General features: G+C 27.0%; 1 protein-coding gene across 1 annotated transcript; it reads right to left on the bottom strand.

Moving 5' to 3' along the window:
- Window positions 1–312: 312 nt before the first annotated feature.
- Window positions 313–18528, bottom strand: LOC145849357 (DNA (cytosine-5)-methyltransferase 1-like). The gene is made up of 13 exons (XM_082954465.1): window positions 18438–18528; window positions 15845–15949; window positions 15690–15773; window positions 13707–13838; window positions 12690–12830; window positions 11044–11121; window positions 10772–10904; window positions 9899–10069; window positions 8503–8762; window positions 8055–8297; window positions 6304–6416; window positions 3529–3577; window positions 313–3113 (listed from the first exon to the last, which is right to left on the bottom strand). Exons 1-13 carry the CDS (start codon window positions 18519–18521, stop codon window positions 480–482), a joined length of 4227 nt encoding a protein of 1408 aa, XP_082810591.1. The 5' UTR covers window positions 18522–18528; the 3' UTR covers window positions 313–479.
- Between the last annotated feature and the right edge of the window lie 1007 nt (window positions 18529–19535).

Genomic DNA, 19535 nt, shown 5'->3' on the forward strand with positions numbered 1-19535 from the left:
CTTCAAACGCAACAAATAACTCAAGTACACAAAAAGCTAATAAACGCATACAAATCTTTTAAATATCAATAAAGCAAAAAATTGTTTGATTTTAGAGATAGTGACAAAGATAACTACGTACAACATTTTCTTGACTTTATTTTTACAGCAATATAATTTTTTATAAACTACCTAGTTACGCAAGTCTATAAACTCACGAAAACCCAATTAAAAGAAAAAAAATTAGAAATTACATTTATGATAAAACTGTAAGTTTACAGAGAAAAAGGTTAGCTGAAAAGCTAGCTTAGCATTAAGTAGAAAGCAGTCAAACATCAATTGCGTTAAACAATGTTGAAATTAATTAATAACATATTGATAACAACTAAGAAAACTATATAAAAGTTTTGTTTAATAGACAGTATATAACTCAGTTTTAACAGCAAGTTTAACTGTTTTTACGCTTAAATGTAACTTTTATGATTGATTTTTCACAACGTTTATTTGAATATTGTATGTTTTTTCAGCTCAAGCTCTTTTTGAGCCATAGCTATTCTTATCTCTACACCAACGGCTTTTGCCATGGGAGGTGGAACAGCATTTCCAATTTGCTTAAAAATTTTATTAACATTCTCCCCTAACAGCTTGTAGTAATCAGGGAAGCCCTGCATTCGGGCGAACTCACGACAAGACACAAGGCGATCTGCTATTGGATGAAGAACGCTACCTTGCTTGCCCATTGGGCAAGGTGATGTCACACACGTTTGCATAAACCCATCATACGAAATTCTTCCGTACAAACCTTTCCAATTGTTGTGTGTGTCGCTTGTGTGCGGCAAACACCAGGGTATCAGAGTTTTGTCTTGGGCTGAGAGTCTGCAATTCTTTTCTAATCTGCGTTCTTTTTTGACGCAGCACTTGCACACGCCTTGGTGTAAAGATTTCTTTTTGTATTTTCTTTCCAAATACGGGTTGCCATCTTTCTTGGAATCTGTGTATATATAGTCGTAAAAAAGATACTGGGTATAACCTTGACCCTCTGATAACTTGACTATTTTGTTTGGCAGATCTCTCCAATCCGCGCCTGGCATTTTAGGTATCAACTGAATCCTAGCAAGGATAAGAGGACTAAGCTTTTTTGAAGTATGTTGGGTTAATTCTGAAGTATTTCTACGCATTAATTTTTGGTAAGTAGATAATGGTTTTGAATCTAGGTAATCTATATGATTTTTTGAGCCATACTTTACTGTTTCAAGCGGCAAATCTTCAATGGCGTTTCTAATAGTTGTACAACCAAATGGCGCACAGCTTGGATTTTGAATATTATTAACGTAGGTTATATCATCCACTTTAACATCTAGACCAGAACCTGTAAAGACATGTAGTGGTTCAGGATAGTAAGGTAAAATTTCTTTAGGAGCAGAAGTTATAATGATAATTCGGCGCCTCACTTGTGGAGGTCCATAATGACCTGCTTGAAGAATTGCAAAGCAACACTGGTAACCCATTGCTAAAAAAGTTGCAATCGTTTTTTTTATGGTGTTGCCTTTGTCGTTTGAAACAAACGTCCTTACATTTTCACATATAACGTATTTAGGCCTCAAAAAGTCAGCAAAACTAAGAAAATTGACAAACATTCGGTTCTTGTTTAAAGAGTGCGTTCCTTTGTGATGTCTGTTCATTCCACTGAAACCTTGACATGGCGGACCACCGCACAAAAGTTCAACATCACCTTTCTTTGGATACCCTTGAGAATTTTTCTTGCCAGCACGATCAGCTTCCCTCATTTCTTTTAGCATTTTGTTGCAGTCAACATGAAATACTTTACAGGTACCTTTGTGGTTGGCCCTCAAAGAATCAACAGGAGCTTCTTCGTACTCAGCAGCCCATTTTAAATCTGCAACTCCCGACTGAATCAATCCTAAAGACAATCCGCCACAACCAGCAAAAAGCTCCATCGTCTTGAGCTTTTGATCGGATAAAGCAACTTTTTTTAGCTTCCTTTTTTTGTGAACCTTTTTGTTTTCAGCTTCCACATCAATTTGGACTGTACTTAGCTTTTCTATTTTCTGATTTTTTTCGTCGAAAAACTTTTTAAAGTAAAAACTGACAACTTTACGCTGTTCGATGTCATTGAAATCCTCAGGTTTTTCGTCTTCTAATAAAAATTTTATTTGACATTTTTTCACAACATCTTTTATATTAACCCAAACTCTTTGACCTGACAAGTAGATTTTGTGAATGTCATGCTCTAAAATTTCCTCTTTTCTAATGTTTGTGTCAATAACACGGTAAAACAACTCAACGTAAATTTCATAATCATCTTTTTCAATCTTTTTAAACTTTAATATTCTTCCTATTTTAAATGGGTCTTCTAAACTTGATGGTTGATTTATTATTTCGTTTTCTCTTTTACGATAATATTCTGGGTAAAGTAGTCCACCTCCTGATTTCTCTTGAAAAAATTTATCTTTATCAAGAGGCTGATTGAGGTCCGGTTTTGGTCTTTCGTAAGTAAAATCCACAACTGAAGGTTCTATTAAAACACAATCTCTTAACAAGTATTTAGAGTTCTTATGACTTAACCATTTTATGCGTCCTTTGCCATCATTTTTAACTTCAAACTTGCTCTGCTTACTTTCTGCATTAGAAAGAGAACAATTGCCACAAGATAACGAGTCTTCTATATCTGGGAAATAAGCAGGTAAAGTTTCATATCTAGAATTTGAGTAAGTGAACGTCTTTGTAGCAAAAAAACTACCACTGTTCTCATTGAAGTTTTGATTATGCTTGAAATCTATTTCCACAACTTTTGTTGTCTTGCTGACCACCATGTCAACGCATTCGTTTGAAAAGAACAGCTCTCTTGGATCACCGCACTTTCCCACCATTGTCTGAGCTGACTCGTACATTAAAACTACGTGGGCGACGTACTGCTTTCCCTCCCTTTTCAAATACTGGACGCACCCAAAAGAATATTCGGGACTTTTGGTGTCAACTGGAGCAGTCGCCTTTCGTTGGCTAAACACGACAACGTCTCGTTTTTTGACAATCAATCCGCTTTCGAACTCAACGTAAGCAAGTAATTGTTTATCACTTTTTTCTTGTAAGGCTTTTAGTGCTCTTTTGTCTACCTGTTAGAATTAATATAAGTTATTCACCTTTTAATGCACGAGACCATGTAAATAAAAAAACTAAGTAGCACCGTGTATGTAAATTAAAACGTAAAAAAAATTAAAACTACACTACACAATTAGTGTTTGTCTACGAAATTTTACGTTGTTTTTAAAGTTAAAATATAGTTTTTCTCAATTTTTTCAATATTACTTGTGAGTCTGCCTTATTAAATTGTAATAGAATTTTTTCAATTAAAAAAACCTATAACTTTATAATGTAATAGTAACTTTCACATTTTAAGAAAAGTCTTCTGACTAAAAATTTTGAAAAAAAATTTTTGTGAATATTGAAAAAAAAATATATTTGTAGTAAATCAAATTAATTTTTTTAAGCTTAGTTTTTTTAACAAAAAAATATCTAAGTTTATCTTACTTTTGAGAAATCTTTTACCGTAACTTCTTCTATTCGAACTGGTTCGTATCTAAGAGTATGAAAATATTTTTTTTAAATGTACCTTGCCATATTCAATGGGGTGCTTGTAAATACGGCGATTTTTCAGCTTAAAAAGTTTAATATTTGGCAAATATCACAAAGATACCCTGTGCAAAACTTTAACTGATTTGAAGAAACTTTTTAACTTAACGGCCTTAACACGGCCAACCTTTCACCTGATTATCTGAAAATCGCCCAAGTGCAAACTATGTGAGACACAAAAATGCGACCTTAATGCTTTTAGCTAATTATCACGAAAACTTATTGTGAACAACTTAAGACGATTTAAAGAAAGTTTTATGGAGACACTTCTTGATTTGAAAAAAAAAAACTAATGAAATCTTACAAAAATAAATTAAAATTACATACAATAAAAAAATTCCTCCATAAGTATTCTTTAAACTGTTTAAATTGTGCACAATGTTTTTTTTGTGACAGCTGCCACATTTAATTTAAAATTTAGCGTAAAATTATAAGGTTGCAATTTTTTGGTCCTGTACAGTATACATTGAGGTGGTTATCAGAAAATTGAAGGAGGCCATAGTGAAAGTTTCTTCACATCAACTTAAATTTTGCACAGGGTGATTCGGTGATATCTTCCAAATGTAAAAAAAAAATAGCTGAAAATTAAATTGCCCGCCGTATTTATAAGCACCCTAATATATATTTATTCAAAAAATACTTAATTACTAGCATAAGGAATACACTTTAAATTTTAAGTTTTTACCTAACTTGTTACTGTTTTGTTATCATTAACTGTGCCAGTTAAGTATAGTCTTCGTTTTTTTTACCAAATAAAAAACTCACTTAATAATTTCATGTCCTTTAACTATTTTGGTGTTATAAATACAGCTATATTGTTTTATTTTGAGTTTTTTTTAATATTTTTTGGAAAAAGCTTAATATTCAACTAAAGTTATAAAAAAAGGAGACTTTTAGTTGAACGCACACTTTAAGCGTTAAAAAGTTTTAGTCAAATATAACAACATAAACAATCAAACTTATTTAAATTTCAATTATCTTTAGTTTTTGCTTTTTTCTTTAAATTCTTTATCAAGTTATTGTCCATACGAAAATTGAAGGACTTTATGAATGAAGCTTAAATATACTGTTACAATTATTTTTTTTGTGTTTATACTACGTTCTTGGTGGTTTCATTAAATATATTCTGAACTTTTTTGGGGATATATACATCTCGATTAGGGATGGACTAAGTACTACCAGCGGGCCAACCTAGCCCTATAGTATTTTAAAAATTCAAATGGAATACAGCCCGAAAATATTTGACTGTGCACTTAAAGCTTCAAACGCGGCCTACTGTACTAAATTTTGAAACTTACACTATATATTCCGGAACTTGGAATGTAAAGCAAAAAAATGGTTTTAAGTACAATTCAAGGGAGATTTGAAACTCATAGTGGAAAAAAAAAACAGACTACATAGAATTAGTATGTTTTCGAATGATTTAAATGATACTTGAGTAATTTTTGTGAATTAAATGAATTTGAAATGCTCTGGCCCGCAAGAGACTTGACTTTTTCGTATCTGGAACCCAGAATAAAAGCGTTGCTTACTCAAAGTCTATACTGTTCTTGTATGCAACTTAGTTTTTGTTTTTATTGTCTTTAAGTTCAGTAAAATCATAAAATATACACTATATACACCAATTAAATGCAATATCAAAAGAGTATAACAAATAATTACGAAATGCACCATACAATTTAAGATTGTGTTAATGCAATGACACTTCAAAAAAAATTATATTTGCTTCAAAATCAGTTAATAATCATATCTCTGAGAAAAAATATTATTAATCTTACAGGGTTGCCGATTTTGTTTGATAAATTTCTTGCAGGTTTTCTGAATTTTTTTTAGGTTTTTAAAAGTACACGTTCTTGGGTTTTTTTGTTTAAAGCTAAGTTTAAGGTTAAAAACTGTGCTGAGTAGTATAACAAAAAAGAAAGGATACTTAAAATGTGTTTTTTTTTTAAATGTTTGATGTAAACAAAATCTTTTGAACTATATGGTAGATATTTTGTGTCAAACTAAAAAACTAGTACTTTTTTTGTTTATTACATGTTTATTTCTATTTAATTCTAGATTTTTGAGTTATCTATGTTCAAAACTCAAAAAAATTTTTAGCCTAAATTGTGAAACTCCAGGTTTTCCAGGATTCAAGGTTTTTTGGCAACCCTTAATTCTTTATAACTTTCTACTTAAGTTCAACAATTTTTAAATTTAACTAGATAATTAACTTATTTTAAAACTTTTTAAATATTTTCCAACATTTTAAGTAAAAACTCAATAAAAAAACCTTAATTTCGATGCAGAGGGCTAGTTTAAAGTTAAGCTTAAAGTCTGTTATAAATTCACTAAATAATATGTACAATAAAATTTAATGCTATATTATTCTTCAATACTTCGATTTGAAAGATCCAACAGTTTAGAGTTTTCTTCTTTTTTCCTACCAGTCTATTTAAGTTTGACAGACAAAAACGCTTTGAATGTTACAAAATGATAACAAAAATTTTCCATTCTTTTAATCAAAAATACTTGCGTTTTTGTATTTCTAATGATCAATAGATTAAAGGAAAATTTCATGATCAGTTTCTTGCCATTTTACAACCACGTTTTTTACAAAACAATAAGCAAATTATACTTTATCAAATAATTTATAACAACCTTATTTATAATAAGTAAGCATGTTAAACGTACCCTTCAGCATCGTTTGCAAACACGTCAGCAACAAGTTCAGTGTACTCTAACAAGGGTTCACCTTTTTCTGTGATCTTCTGAACACAGCCAGATTTCCTTTTAAGTTTGGAAGCCTGGTTTATGAAAATAAAATTAAGCTTGACTTTTTTTTTTGTGATTTCATAGTTCTAAGTTAAATACCAATTATATTATAAGTTTTAATAAACTCGAAGCACAAGAACTTAAATAACGTGTTTGTTTTACTGGAATAAAACCAGAAGAAAAACTACAAACATACACTTAAAAAACCATACGCTTTATAATTTCAATGAGTTTGCATTTTTACTTTTGATTTCAAGAAACTAGCTTAAAATTTATAAGTACACAATTTTCCACATTTCAGAGAGCAGATATAATACTTGGTAGCTAGATTAGTTTATATATAAATAAATTATTTTAATGAAAAGTTGACTACGTTAACTTTAACTTATTAACTACATGATGTACTTTAGTTCAATTAGTTTTGTAAACTTCTTCAAACTTATTATGAAATGAAAAAAAGTACTTACAAGTAAACACATTAGAGTATTTTATTAAGGGCATAGGGATAAGGCAATTTTTTTATATAGGTTTTTTTTCAATATTTTTAACTTAGCTAAAAACCGTTTTTTACCGTTTTTTTATTTAGTAATCGAGATATGAGGGGACAAAGTCTAAGTGTTCATTAGATTCCTTATGAGAGGGCGAAGTAAAAAAAGGAAAAAAAACTATTTTATTAATATCTTCCTTATCCTTCAGTTTTTTAGAATATTTTAACTTTTTTCAGTATAACCTAAACTTAGTAAAAAAGTATCCTATTATAATAACTTTTTTTAACTCTTGAAATTAATTAAGAATTTTTTTTTAAATTTTATCTTAACTTATTTTAATCATTACGATTTTTTTTTTCTTATAAATATAATGCAAGGAACATTTCCTGAAAGTTTGAGGTGAATAGCTTTGAAATGAAGGAGGGGATAGGTTTATAGTGAATTTTTAATTCTAAGATTATTGACCTTAAATTTTTGTTTCAATAAGATTGTACCGGATTTTTTTTTACACAACTGGTTATATCTAAAAAGGTAATCGATTTTTTTTGTTGTTTAAAAAGTATTTTTTAATATATACTTTAAGTTTTCAAATAAGAGCCAGTGTTAATTTTTGTAACAAAAATGTTGAATCCTCTTCCCTTGCCCTTTAACAAATTGTTCAACATTAATTACTTAAAAAAAAACTATTTAACTTTATACAGGGTTACCAAAAGTTTTTGAGAAATTTTTTCCAGGTTTTATTAAGTATAATTTTTGGGTCTTTTTCTATTATAAATTAAAGTTACGAAAAAAAACAGTTTAAATAATTTAATAACATTGAAAAGATGCTGTATAGATACTTTAATTGTGTTTTTTAATGAAAATGGCTAATGATAACAAAAAAACTTTTTAAATGATAGATTTAGTGTTTTTCAGGTTTTTTAGCTTAATTCATCAAATTCCATGTTTTTCCACGATTCCAGTTTATTTGGGAACCCTGCTTTATTTTAATAAAATAAACCTTGAATTTACTAATACTAAGCATAACTTAATTACCATATAACTTCAAATTTTCTTATTAATAATAATTTTTATTCAAGTACGTTTGGGTACTTAATGAAGTTGCTATTTTATTACACAATGTAATTTTAATCAAATCAACTCTTTCATTTATTCAAAACATAACATATTTAAGTAATATACTTTTCGTGGAATTGGTTCAGATTGATAATATTCATCGTCATCATCAGAAATACTTTCTTCAGCAAGATCACTTATTCCGTCTGAACCAATTCCCCTTTCACTTGGTTCATAATCACTATTACTATTTACTTCTATTTCACTTTCCAAATCGCCTTCCTCTTCTTGTTTTTTTCTTGTTTTAAGAGCATCTAAATATCGTCCTAATGAATTCCGTGTTGAAGAATTACTTTTCATCGTGTCATACTGTGGCAATAAATATTGTCTCTATGGTAATTGTTTTCAGCTTATTAATCTTTGCTTTTCATTACTGAATGTAGTTATTTTTCAGGTACTAGTTTAAGAATTTAAAAAAAAATATTAAATAAGCTAAAAAAATTTCACATAACAAAATTTTTTAGTATTTTATTTTACTGATGTTTAATTTTGAAAAAATAAATGATCTTCTTACTATAAATTCTACATTTGGGAGAAAATCCTCTTCATAAAGAACTGTTTCATCACTCAGAGACGTACCAATATTAGCAACATAGGATTTTAAAAGTTCTTCTGTTATTATTGAATCACTATTTATCCAATCAAGAGATTTATAGGCTACAAGATTTCGCTTTACAATTTTGGTATAAAAAAGTTTGTAAGACTCACATGGGTTTAATAGTTGGTAACATTCACCTTCAACTGACTTTAAAGTAATAACATTTTTCATATAATCTGTAAAAATAATGCTTTTGATTTAACAAAAAACTGATTAGTTATTAAAAAGTTATTATATATATAAGTTATTTGTCATAATCTATTTATGCAAAAAATTTTTAACTTTCATTAGTGATTTTTGTTTTGTGCTTTATTTTAAACTTGTTTTAAGCTGATGAGTGAATAGTCACGAAACTCGAGTCCTTTGAGTTTTGCATCTTTAAATAAACCTTTTTAATAATTAAGCCCTCAAGGTAGGCTCAGTGTGAAAAATTTATTTTATTAAGTTAAATAACTTTATTATATATATATATAGTATACAACTTTATAATATGATAGTCATTAACTACAGCTCAAAAATGAGAACTCAAATAATAAGGCTATTTTTGTTTGTAAATTAGTGTCGATACATAACTGATATTTGAATACAGACATTTTTTGAGTGCTCAAGGTTCAAAATTAAAGAGGGTTGTGGACGAATTTAAAATACAAAAAATAATGGAGATGAAATAATTTACATAAAAATATTTTGTTATATAATATCTATACGGATTTTAAAAAATTTTCGTTTTTCTAAAATTAAACTTATTTAGTTGAACAAATTGTTTTTTTTTAACTTAAGTTCAGAAAAGACTGTTTCAATTCTAAATTTAAAACATTGCATTTCGAACTAGAAGTGTTTGGCTCAAAGTGCAAACTCAACCAGCAAAACGAACTTACTGTGATATATTGTTTGTAAAATAATAGAATATAACTAGTTATCGTAACGAGAAGTATTCAACTTTTAATTAGTATGAACTTTAGCTATCAGCTCTACTGAAAACGGTGGAGTAATAATTAAAATGCTTACTATTATAATATAACGAATTTAAGATACTCATTTCTATTGTTAAATTGAGAATACGATATATGGACGACTCAGTTGGACGTATATCTTAACTTCTAGACATAAATTTAAGCAAAATTGTGATTGTTGACAAAAATTTAGTTTTGAATATTTAATGAAGTTACAATTTTACAGGTTTTATGCTTATTTAATTTTTGTAGGTTTTTTCAGTATTTAGTGTATTTAACTTAATTTAAAATGTACTGATTAAAATATTTTTTAGCTTAATCCAACTTTGTTCATGATCAAATAATTAAATAATACTAACTGTAACTGTAGGATGAAACGTAAATTTTGGCTCTGAAAACATTATCATCTTTTTTATTATCTTTGTTGTTTGATACCTCCCCAATGCAAATAATTGATTTTATATTTTTATTTTCCATCATAAGTAAGTCGAACTCAACCAAATAGTTTTGAAAACATGTAATGGCAAAATCTGTTTGAAAACTTTGTTATAATCAAAGTTTATGTTTAACTGTAAAATTTTTTGGACATAGTCTTTGTTAAAACTTAATAAATATAAATTTAAATGTTTTTTGTCAAGAAATTTCAAGTGTTTAGCTAAATCTATTTTTAACAATCTTACATTTTAAATATAAAAGAATGGCTCAAAATCCGTAAAAAATTATTATAAGCTAAGGTAATGTTAACCTAAAGCCATAAAAAAGTAAAAGCTTTATTTTCGAATTAGTAACGTTCTGAGTTATATGAAACATTTCAACTAAGAAATTCAATTCACCTTTTACAGAATTTTAACTTTAAATAACCTTTTGAAGTATATTTACTATTTTAGTTATTTCTAATACAAACGTACAAACTGCGATTACCATAGTAAAATTAAATATATTCTAAGAAATCTTTTTTTTTTGTTTTTAAAGCTTAAAACCTCAAACAATAGATTAATGGTGTTGGAACTTTCAAAATATATAAAAAAAATATTTATTATAGATAACCATAACAATAAAATAGTTATTTTTAATATCAAATCTTACCATTCAAACAGTAGTTTTTCTAACCCTAGTCTTTAATTATTTTAATTTTAAAATTAAAGAAAAAAAATTAAATATTTACTTACTTTTAAGAATTGTCATTATTTTAACACAGTTAGACTAGTTTTAATGGGTCAAATCAAACCAACTTCTTATAAAATATAAAGATTTGTTATTTCCGTTAAGTTTGAAACAAGCAATCATGTCCATTTCTTCCATTAAAGTATCTGCACCGAATTCACATTGTATTAAGTTGTTTGAACCACTTTCTTGGCCTTTTATCTGTTTATTTTTTTTTTTGTAAATAACCCATACTATAAACCATAAGTTAACTTTTTAAAAAAAAATACATGAATTTTAACAGGTCAACTATCTAATATAAATTATTATTGTTACTTTTAGGCATCTAGACATTACCAACCTCTTTTGAGCTTTTTACTTCGACTTTACTGAGCTTTTTTGGAGGTGGACCAACAGATGACTTTGCTTTTGAGCTGATCTGTTTTTGGTAAATTTCAAGTTTAATATTTGTCCATAGCTTACGTTATTTATCAACTTACTTCTACCTTCTTTTTATTTATAAATTTAAATTTTTTACGTCTTGCAAGCTTTTATTGACTTAAATTACATCATTATTTGTGGTGATTTAGCAGAAGAAAGTTATGGTTTATTACAATTTAATTACTAAGCAACTTCTTAAAAATTGATTTCTTAACCTGTTTTAATATAAACAATTCTTTGTTGATTTCATTTACATATTTTTTTAGTATAGTGTTAACAAGATTTAATTTGTTTTACTGTTTTTTTTTGTTTGCAAGGTTTAAATAATTGAAAATATTGTATAAAAACTAAAAGAATATTGAATCATAATTTAAGGATTAAGCTGCCAAAAATTTCAACTTAAAATGTAGTTTTAACTAGGAGTTGTTTTCCACACAATAAATATATATGTATCTTGCAATATAACTTAACTAGGGTTACCAAATAATTTTTGAAAATTTACTCCTGGTTTTTAATTTTTTTTTTCAGGTTTTTTAAATTACACATCTTAGGGTTTATTTTTAGTTTAAATTTAAGTTTAAGGTAAGAACTGTGTTAAATTGTTTAACAACATTGAAAACGGGAAAGGGTCAAAATTGCAAGAGGTTACTAAATATCTCAAGAACAAAATTGCACAAGGGCACAAAATTAAACGAAGATAATTTTTGCACGAGAGTAAAAACAGCAGAAAAAATATATATATAAAAACAGAAAAAAAAAATAAATTAGAAAAATAACAAAAAGATAAAAAAAAATTACCGACTGAGGGTATGGATTAGGGGTAACAATGATAGTAGAAAAAAATACTAATAAAAATTCTAAAATAAAAAATAATAATCAATTAAAAAGATAAGTTATCGACTGATGGTAAGGGGTAACAGTAATAGTAAAAAAAACAAAATTAAAAAATAAAGTAAAAAGTTAAAATTTAAAAAAAAAATAGGAAATAAATCAACCTGTGTAAAAATGTCTTCGTGCAAAATTCTCTGCTTGTGCAAACTTGTCTTCGTGCAAAAAAGACCCTTTAAGCAAAAATATTTTCGTGCAATTTTATCCCCTCAAACAAAAGTATCTTTGTACAATTTTGTGAACTCGCGTTATTTTGTCCCCTCGTGCAATTTTGTCCCTTCGTGCAACTCTGACCCCTCATGCAACTTGTCCGCTTGTGTAAATTTGACAGCTATCCATTGAAAACATATCTTTGAGCTTCTTAAAATATGTTTTAAATAAAAAATTCTTCATAATGAGAAAACCTGATTTTATCTATTCAATAAATTTATTGTGCCAAATCAAAAATTTACTACTTAACCTGTAAAAGTTACTTATAATTCCAGGTTTTTCAGTGACTTTTGTCTAAAATTCCAAGTTTTTTAGTGATTTTTGTGCAATTTTTAAGTTTTTTTTTTAAACTACTCAAGTTCCAGGTTTTCAGGCTTTTTAGTTCAAATTGTCAAATTCCAGGATTCCAGGTTTTTTGGTAACCCTGCTCAAATGTATTTATCGTAATGATTTAAGTACTTAACAAACTTTTTTTTCAAATTTTGTTTGTTTTGTTGGCCGTTTAGTAAATCCTCTTATTGCTTCTCTATCATACATATCCATAGTTCGATCATATGTGCTGTTCCATCCTTGAAAATGAACAGTTACTTTTTTTTTATTCCAGTCAATCTGAAATAAGAATTTTTTTGTTTTAATATTTTTAACAGTTATGTTGCTTTTATTTATAAAGAAGTTTTAACTACACTGTTTGACATTAAACATGCCCTTTTAAAATAACTATATAGTGCTTCCTATTACATGTTTATTTAATTTTCAAGTACTTCTTTGTCATATCAATATGGGTGCTAGTTATTCTCCAACCTGTACAATTTACATATTACTTAAAACAAAAAAAAGACTTTTCTTAACTATAAAACTTTGATGTAATTCATTTAACAGCTTTGTCTGCTTGTTTCATTGTAAAATACTAATTTAGTATTCAACTTTTAATTATATACTTTTTAATTTTCGGTTTTTAAAAACAGTATGTCACACACAAATTTAGTAACAAAATAGAAAGTTATTAATTTTAAAATGACATTTTCAAATTAAGTTTAATATCTAAAAACTTAATTTAGAAAATCATTAATGAACACTCTAGTATGGTTTCTAAACTTATTGTTTTGTTTTAGCAAGTACTTATTACTTATGACTTTCTAAAAAAATTTGATTTATAGTATTGAAAAAAAAAAAAAATATTTAATGTTTGTAGCCTGTAAATCTAGATTCAGCTAGATTTTTAGTTAACCTAAGCTTTTGAATCTTAACTATCAAAATTTAACCTCCATACTCTTAATCTGATGTTTTAAATATACTTAGAGTTAACTTAAACTAATATTATTTAAAACCTTTTATAGAACCTCAAGCTCTAAAATGTGAGCTTAGACAATTTCAGTAAAAAAAAATCTCTTATATAGCCTTAACAGTGGTCACCAGTGAAAATATAATTATAAGTAAAAAAATTTGCCACTTCAAGAAACTGGCTAAGAACAAACAATCACCAACATATGCTAATTTAGAGACAAACCAGCTTCCTTGATCGATTGCTTCACAATAACTTCCCACTTCGTAAACAACTTCTTCTAGTTCCTCAGCATCGGCTGCTAATTCTACTTTATACCACTTTTTACCTTTTTCCTGTTAACAGTTAACTACATTTAGCAACCACATTTTGAATTATTAATGTTGCTTCCAACTTTTTTTTTTCAAAAACAAACAATTACTTACAGGACGTGCTTTCACTTTTGAATTGTTATAACAATATTAAGATATTATCAAATAAAATTTAATTTTTTTTATTTTTCAACCAACTTATAATTTATCAAATCTACACAAAGCAATTTACTCACTAGAAGTTCATTAATTTCTACAAATTCTATAAAAACATATATTTTACAGTGTTTTCACTCTTTAATGCACAAAAGCCAGCCGGAGTTTTTTTAAGATCAAGTCAAATAATTAAAAATTTTACTGCCAACTTAATTTTTTAACTAAAAATATAACTTAAAAACTAAATACTAGACAATTAAATCACTAATTTTAAGAATTTAATTTCTAAGTCATAAAATATAGCCATAAATATAGAAAAAATATTTTAGCTGGCCGGAGCTTAAAAACATCTATTAAGCCAGTATTTTTCAAAAATTTAAAAAGGTTTATGTAGCTTCAGTTACCTCAAGTATTTCAAACTTTTTTGATAGACTGAGTTAACTAGAGTGTGTAGCAACTCTTTTATTATAGTTTTAGTTCAAATTTCAAGACTTTTTTTACATTCATTACTAAAAAAAAAGTTATCATTTTGAGTTTTAAGAAACTAATTTTCAAGATAGTTTTGTTACATATGTATTTCAGAATGTTTTTTTATACTCCCTTACTGTTTGGAAAAAGCATTCACTATAAACATCATACTCTAATTAATTTATTTTTATTTTAACTTTGTGTTTAAACTGTGATATTTTAAAGTTGAAGTATTATACAGGATTCCCACTAAAATTTGGATAGAAAATTATAGGGAAATCCATAAAATGAAGCAAATCTACAGCTAAATTATCAAAAAAAATTTTGCATGATAGATAGTGTCAGAGAACAACTATATTAAGCTACTGTTCTTACTTTTCTTAACCCTAACCAATTCTTTAAAAAATTAAAAAGATAATATTTTTGCTTTTAACTTTACCTCAATAAAAAAAAATTATTAATACCTCTAAACAAAAACCATTTCTAAACTTATCAACTGTTTGTATAAATTCTTTAATTTAAACTATTATCGAAAAATGTATACTAAAAACAGGGTTGACACTTTTTGAGGCAAAACAGCCAGTCTAGTAATTAAAAAACTAGCGGGAGTTGTATTAAGCAAGCTTGAGTTTATAAAAAGTTGAAATATAAAAGTGTATGAGCAAAAAAAAATTTTTAATTACTATTAATGAAGCTTAAATACTTAAAACACGAATTAATAATAAAAGGACTTCGTGAAAACATAATTTTCAGGATAATAAATAGAATTCATATAATTTAGTATAAGACTAGGTGTACAAAAATTTCATGTGTTTTAACTGAAAGTAAGTCTTATTGCATTTCTAGATTTCATTTGGTACTATCATTTAAATTAGGGCAGGGCAACGTTTGTGATGCTAAAAGTGATGCTTATAATTTTGTTGCTACAGCAACAAGAAAATTTTTAAAATGGACTCTATGTTTTGCACTCTGAAAAGAAATGCATATAACTTTAAAATATAAATAAAACTAAAAAACTATAATGGTTTTATTAGCACAAAAATTTCAATCACCAACTAAAAAAAAACTAATTTCTAGGGATTTTCATATATTTTTAATTTTTATTAGGATTTCTAGGGATTTTTCAGAATATTGCAAACTTATAGGGAAGTGGGAAACCTGATTTTAGTTTTTCATTATCCTCTCACTACATAAAATTTAAAAAGTTAGACAACAATAACTAAATATATATTTCTATTAAATGAAAATTACATCAGAACTAATTTCAGATTCACTTGTGTTGTCCAACTTCTTTGCTTTTTTATTTCCACCTTTCTTCTTCATGGATAACATTACCTACAAAAAAATTTTACAAATAACTTCATTAAAAAAACATTATCAAACTGACTAAGTAGATTTTAACTAACTTTTTGCTTTAAGTTTTCAGAGGATTTTTCTGTTGAAGATTTGTTTTCTTTATTACTAGTATCTGAACTTTCTTCACATCTTGATTGAGATTCCTCATTGTCAGACTAAAAAATAACAATTTAGCTATATAAACTCTATACATCTTCATTACAATGTTTTTTGTCCATTTACTTCAATTAACTGCAAAATAAATAAGGCCTACCTACCTTTATTAAAACCTTTTAATTTTAATATTTAGCTTTAAAGATAAGCAACATTGTTAAGTGCAGTGTACTATTTTATTAACTTAATGATCTACCGGATCCGGCCAATTTTTGCTTTAAAATAAGATATTAACCTGGTTCTGGCTGGAAATTTAATTTAAAAAAGGTCCGGATCCTACCTGAGATTTAGCCTAATTTTAGATTTTTGATGGTATAATTGAAAAATAGTATATAGTAGTATAAAATAATTATAAGAAAAGTTGAAAATTTGTTGAACAACTGCTGCCTCTTGAGATATAATAATATAGTATTTTAAACACTTTGTTTTATATATACTTATATTCGTGTGAAGTATTTTTTTAAAGATAATTTTCAAATTAAACAAGAATTGAAAACACAAACTCAGTATACTAAGTACACTCAGGATAACTCTGGATGTTATTTAATTTATAAATATTTGAGATAACTCAAGACAAATGCCTAAACAAGTTTTTAATAAAAAACTCTAGTTAGTCTTAGATCTTAAAGTTACTAGTTTTACAACCTTAGCAACCAAGGCAGAAAATATAGAAAAGGCTTTCAAAAGAAGGTTTTATGCTACTAATAATAGCACACAAAAAACATTCATAATTATAACTTGTTTCTACTCACAAAAGCTGTTGATCCACAGTATTAACTTGACTTTTTCCCTTCTAATCTTTAAACAGAAGGTTGTAAGGCTACTGAAATCAAAGTAAAAAATCATAGTTGTTGTGAGACTAGTCAAAGTGGTCAAGTTCCTCTAGGACTCCCTAATAAACCTTAAGCTTAACTACCTAAAAATGATGTCTCCAAAAATATTTTGTTGTTCTATTCTAAATTTAAATCAGAAACAAGTGCAAACACTCACAAAAAAGAGCAACAAGATTTAGTTGATCAACAGATTGAAACAGAATTAAAGTTTTTTTGGCTGAAGAAAATTTATCTGCTGAAGAAATTAAAGCTGGAGTCTTGTGTTGGTGGAACTTAAAAAAAAATTACACACATCTTGCCAGGTTTGCAAGAAGGTATCTTTCGGCACCATCATCTTTTGTTAATTCTGAAAGGTTATTTTTAGAAGCCGGTAACTTGTACAAACAAAAGCAAAATCTTTTGCTTCCAAAAATCAGCAAAAAACTTTTATTTCTTCATCACAACTTTAAAATAAGAACAGGTTTCTGTGTAGCTTAATGGCGTTGATATGACTTAATGCTATTTACTAAATTACTTACTTTTATATATGTGAACAAAAACAGTTGCTAAATAAGTTATTTTTCATTTTATAGTTCGAACTTTTGTAAATAAAATTATTATGTTAAACTTATTGTAAAAAAAACAGAGCTTGTAATTTTTTAAGCATTGTAACATTTAATTAATTTTTCTTTTACGTCATATAAGGTACAAAATGCAAGTATAGTTGTATTAGTAGCTTGAACTTAGATTGTGTATAAGTAGATTTTTTTTACAACATTTTTTTTCCTGGCGTACAAATAAAACATTTGGACAATACAGGGTTGCAACTCGTTTTTTCAAAATTTTTTCCAGGTTTTTCAAATTTCTTCCAGGTTTTTTAAAGTACACATGTTTAGGTTTATTTAAGTTAAATTTAAGGTAAGAAACATTGTTAAAAGTATAAAAAGATTGAAAAGATACTGTTAAGCTACTTAAAATGTGTTTTTTAATAAAAAAATTTTTGGTGATGACAAATTTTTTCTATCTTAATGATAAATTTTTTGAGTCAAACCAAAATTTTACTACTGAACATGTTGAAATACTTTAAAATTTTAGGTTTTTCCAGGTTTTTTGTTCGAAATTCCAGGTTTTTCAAGGGTTTTTTTTAAATTTTCAAAAAATCCAGGTTTTTTTTAAATTTACAAAAATTCCAGGTTTTTCCAGGTTATTTTTGCCTAAATTGTCAAATTCCAGGTTTTTCCAGGATTCCAGGTAAAGTGGCAACCCTGACAATACCTTTTTTTTAATATTTGTATTAAATAATTTTTACTAATTAATGGTATTACAATAATCAAATTTTATAAGTTTGTTCTTTATTGAAACTAAATAAAATTTAAAACATTTACGACCTTAATTTAAAAATAAGATCCAGATCTGATTCTGGCCAGATCTGAAATTAAAAGAAAAGTTCTTGACCTGGCCAGATCCTAAATAGTGGCCGTAATTTTTTACCACCAAACCTGGTAATATTTAAATATTTAATTTGCAGTAAAATTCTTTTTTAGCTTTATGGACTCTAAAAAATATATTTTTTAAAATATAAGACAATGAATTATGTTATCATTAATTGATAAACAAATTTAGAAATACTTAATTTATTTTTGCAACTTTTATAAAAATTAACAATTATAATACTTACATTATTTTCTGGGTCATCATTTATTGCTTCTTCATCACTATACTCACTATTGTAACTTCTTTTCAAGTAAGGCTTAGGTGTCATTTAAACTGTAAGTTAAATGCTGTCCGAAAATTTTAAGTTAACGCTTTTAGAACCAAAGCTAAGCTTTTATTGCACAAGATTGATAATTTTCTTTTTAGTTTTACTCAAAAAATACTTATTGAAGGAAACAAGGAACTTGTTCAAAATAAAATTTTAAACATTACAATTGTATTGCAAAAACTTAATTAGATTTTGTATCAAGAGGCATTTGCAAAATTTAAAATTGATAATTAAGTTAAAAAAAACTAATAAAAACAAATTAATGCTATTACACATAAAACTTCTACTTACATTTAAATAATAAGATACTAAGTGTCTACCAAAACTTTATATTAAAATACTGATAAAAATTTTAATAATTTGCTGTTTAGTGACTTTTTAACATAACCTTCAAGCACCCTATTTACTAGAAAACAATTAATTCTTTTTTTAGTGCATCAAAATATTAAGTAACAAAACTTATTTTACTTAAAAATTACAAAAAGCTAAACTTTTACCACAGCTTATATTTAAAATCATTCTAAAAAGTTTAATAAGTATTTAATTTATCCACCTTTCCACATAAAAACTGATCATGTTTTTTTAAAAAAAGTAGACCAACATATATATTTAAAATATTAATTTCAATGTAAAAACAGAATTTATGATCAAAAATTTATAATGATTTATTGACATGCCCTGTTAAAACTAACATTTTTTTAACCCTTGTTAGTCTGCGCCCAGTTGGGTCTAAAATAGATGAAACTATGTAGCTTTTTATTTTATTTGTAATGGTCTAGCCAAGAGGTTGGCAACATACAGCTTAGGGAATGAAACTAACTGGCCAACCAATGTTTAAAATTTTAAAGTACAATTGCAATTTGTGAAACTGCATCAGGACGCATGCAACCTTGGCCCCCTAAATATAATTTTTAAACTTCAGGGTTTTCACAGATCATACTGAAAAAAAAATCCAGATTTTTCTGAATAAAACTCTTAATCAAAACAGGTTCAAAATACTTTACCAAAGACTTA

The sequence above is a fragment of the Thalia democratica genome, chromosome 1, assembly GCF_965202585.1.
Source record: "Thalia democratica chromosome 1, ktThaDemo2.hap1.1, whole genome shotgun sequence".
NCBI lineage: Eukaryota > Metazoa > Chordata > Thaliacea > Salpida > Salpidae > Thalia > Thalia democratica.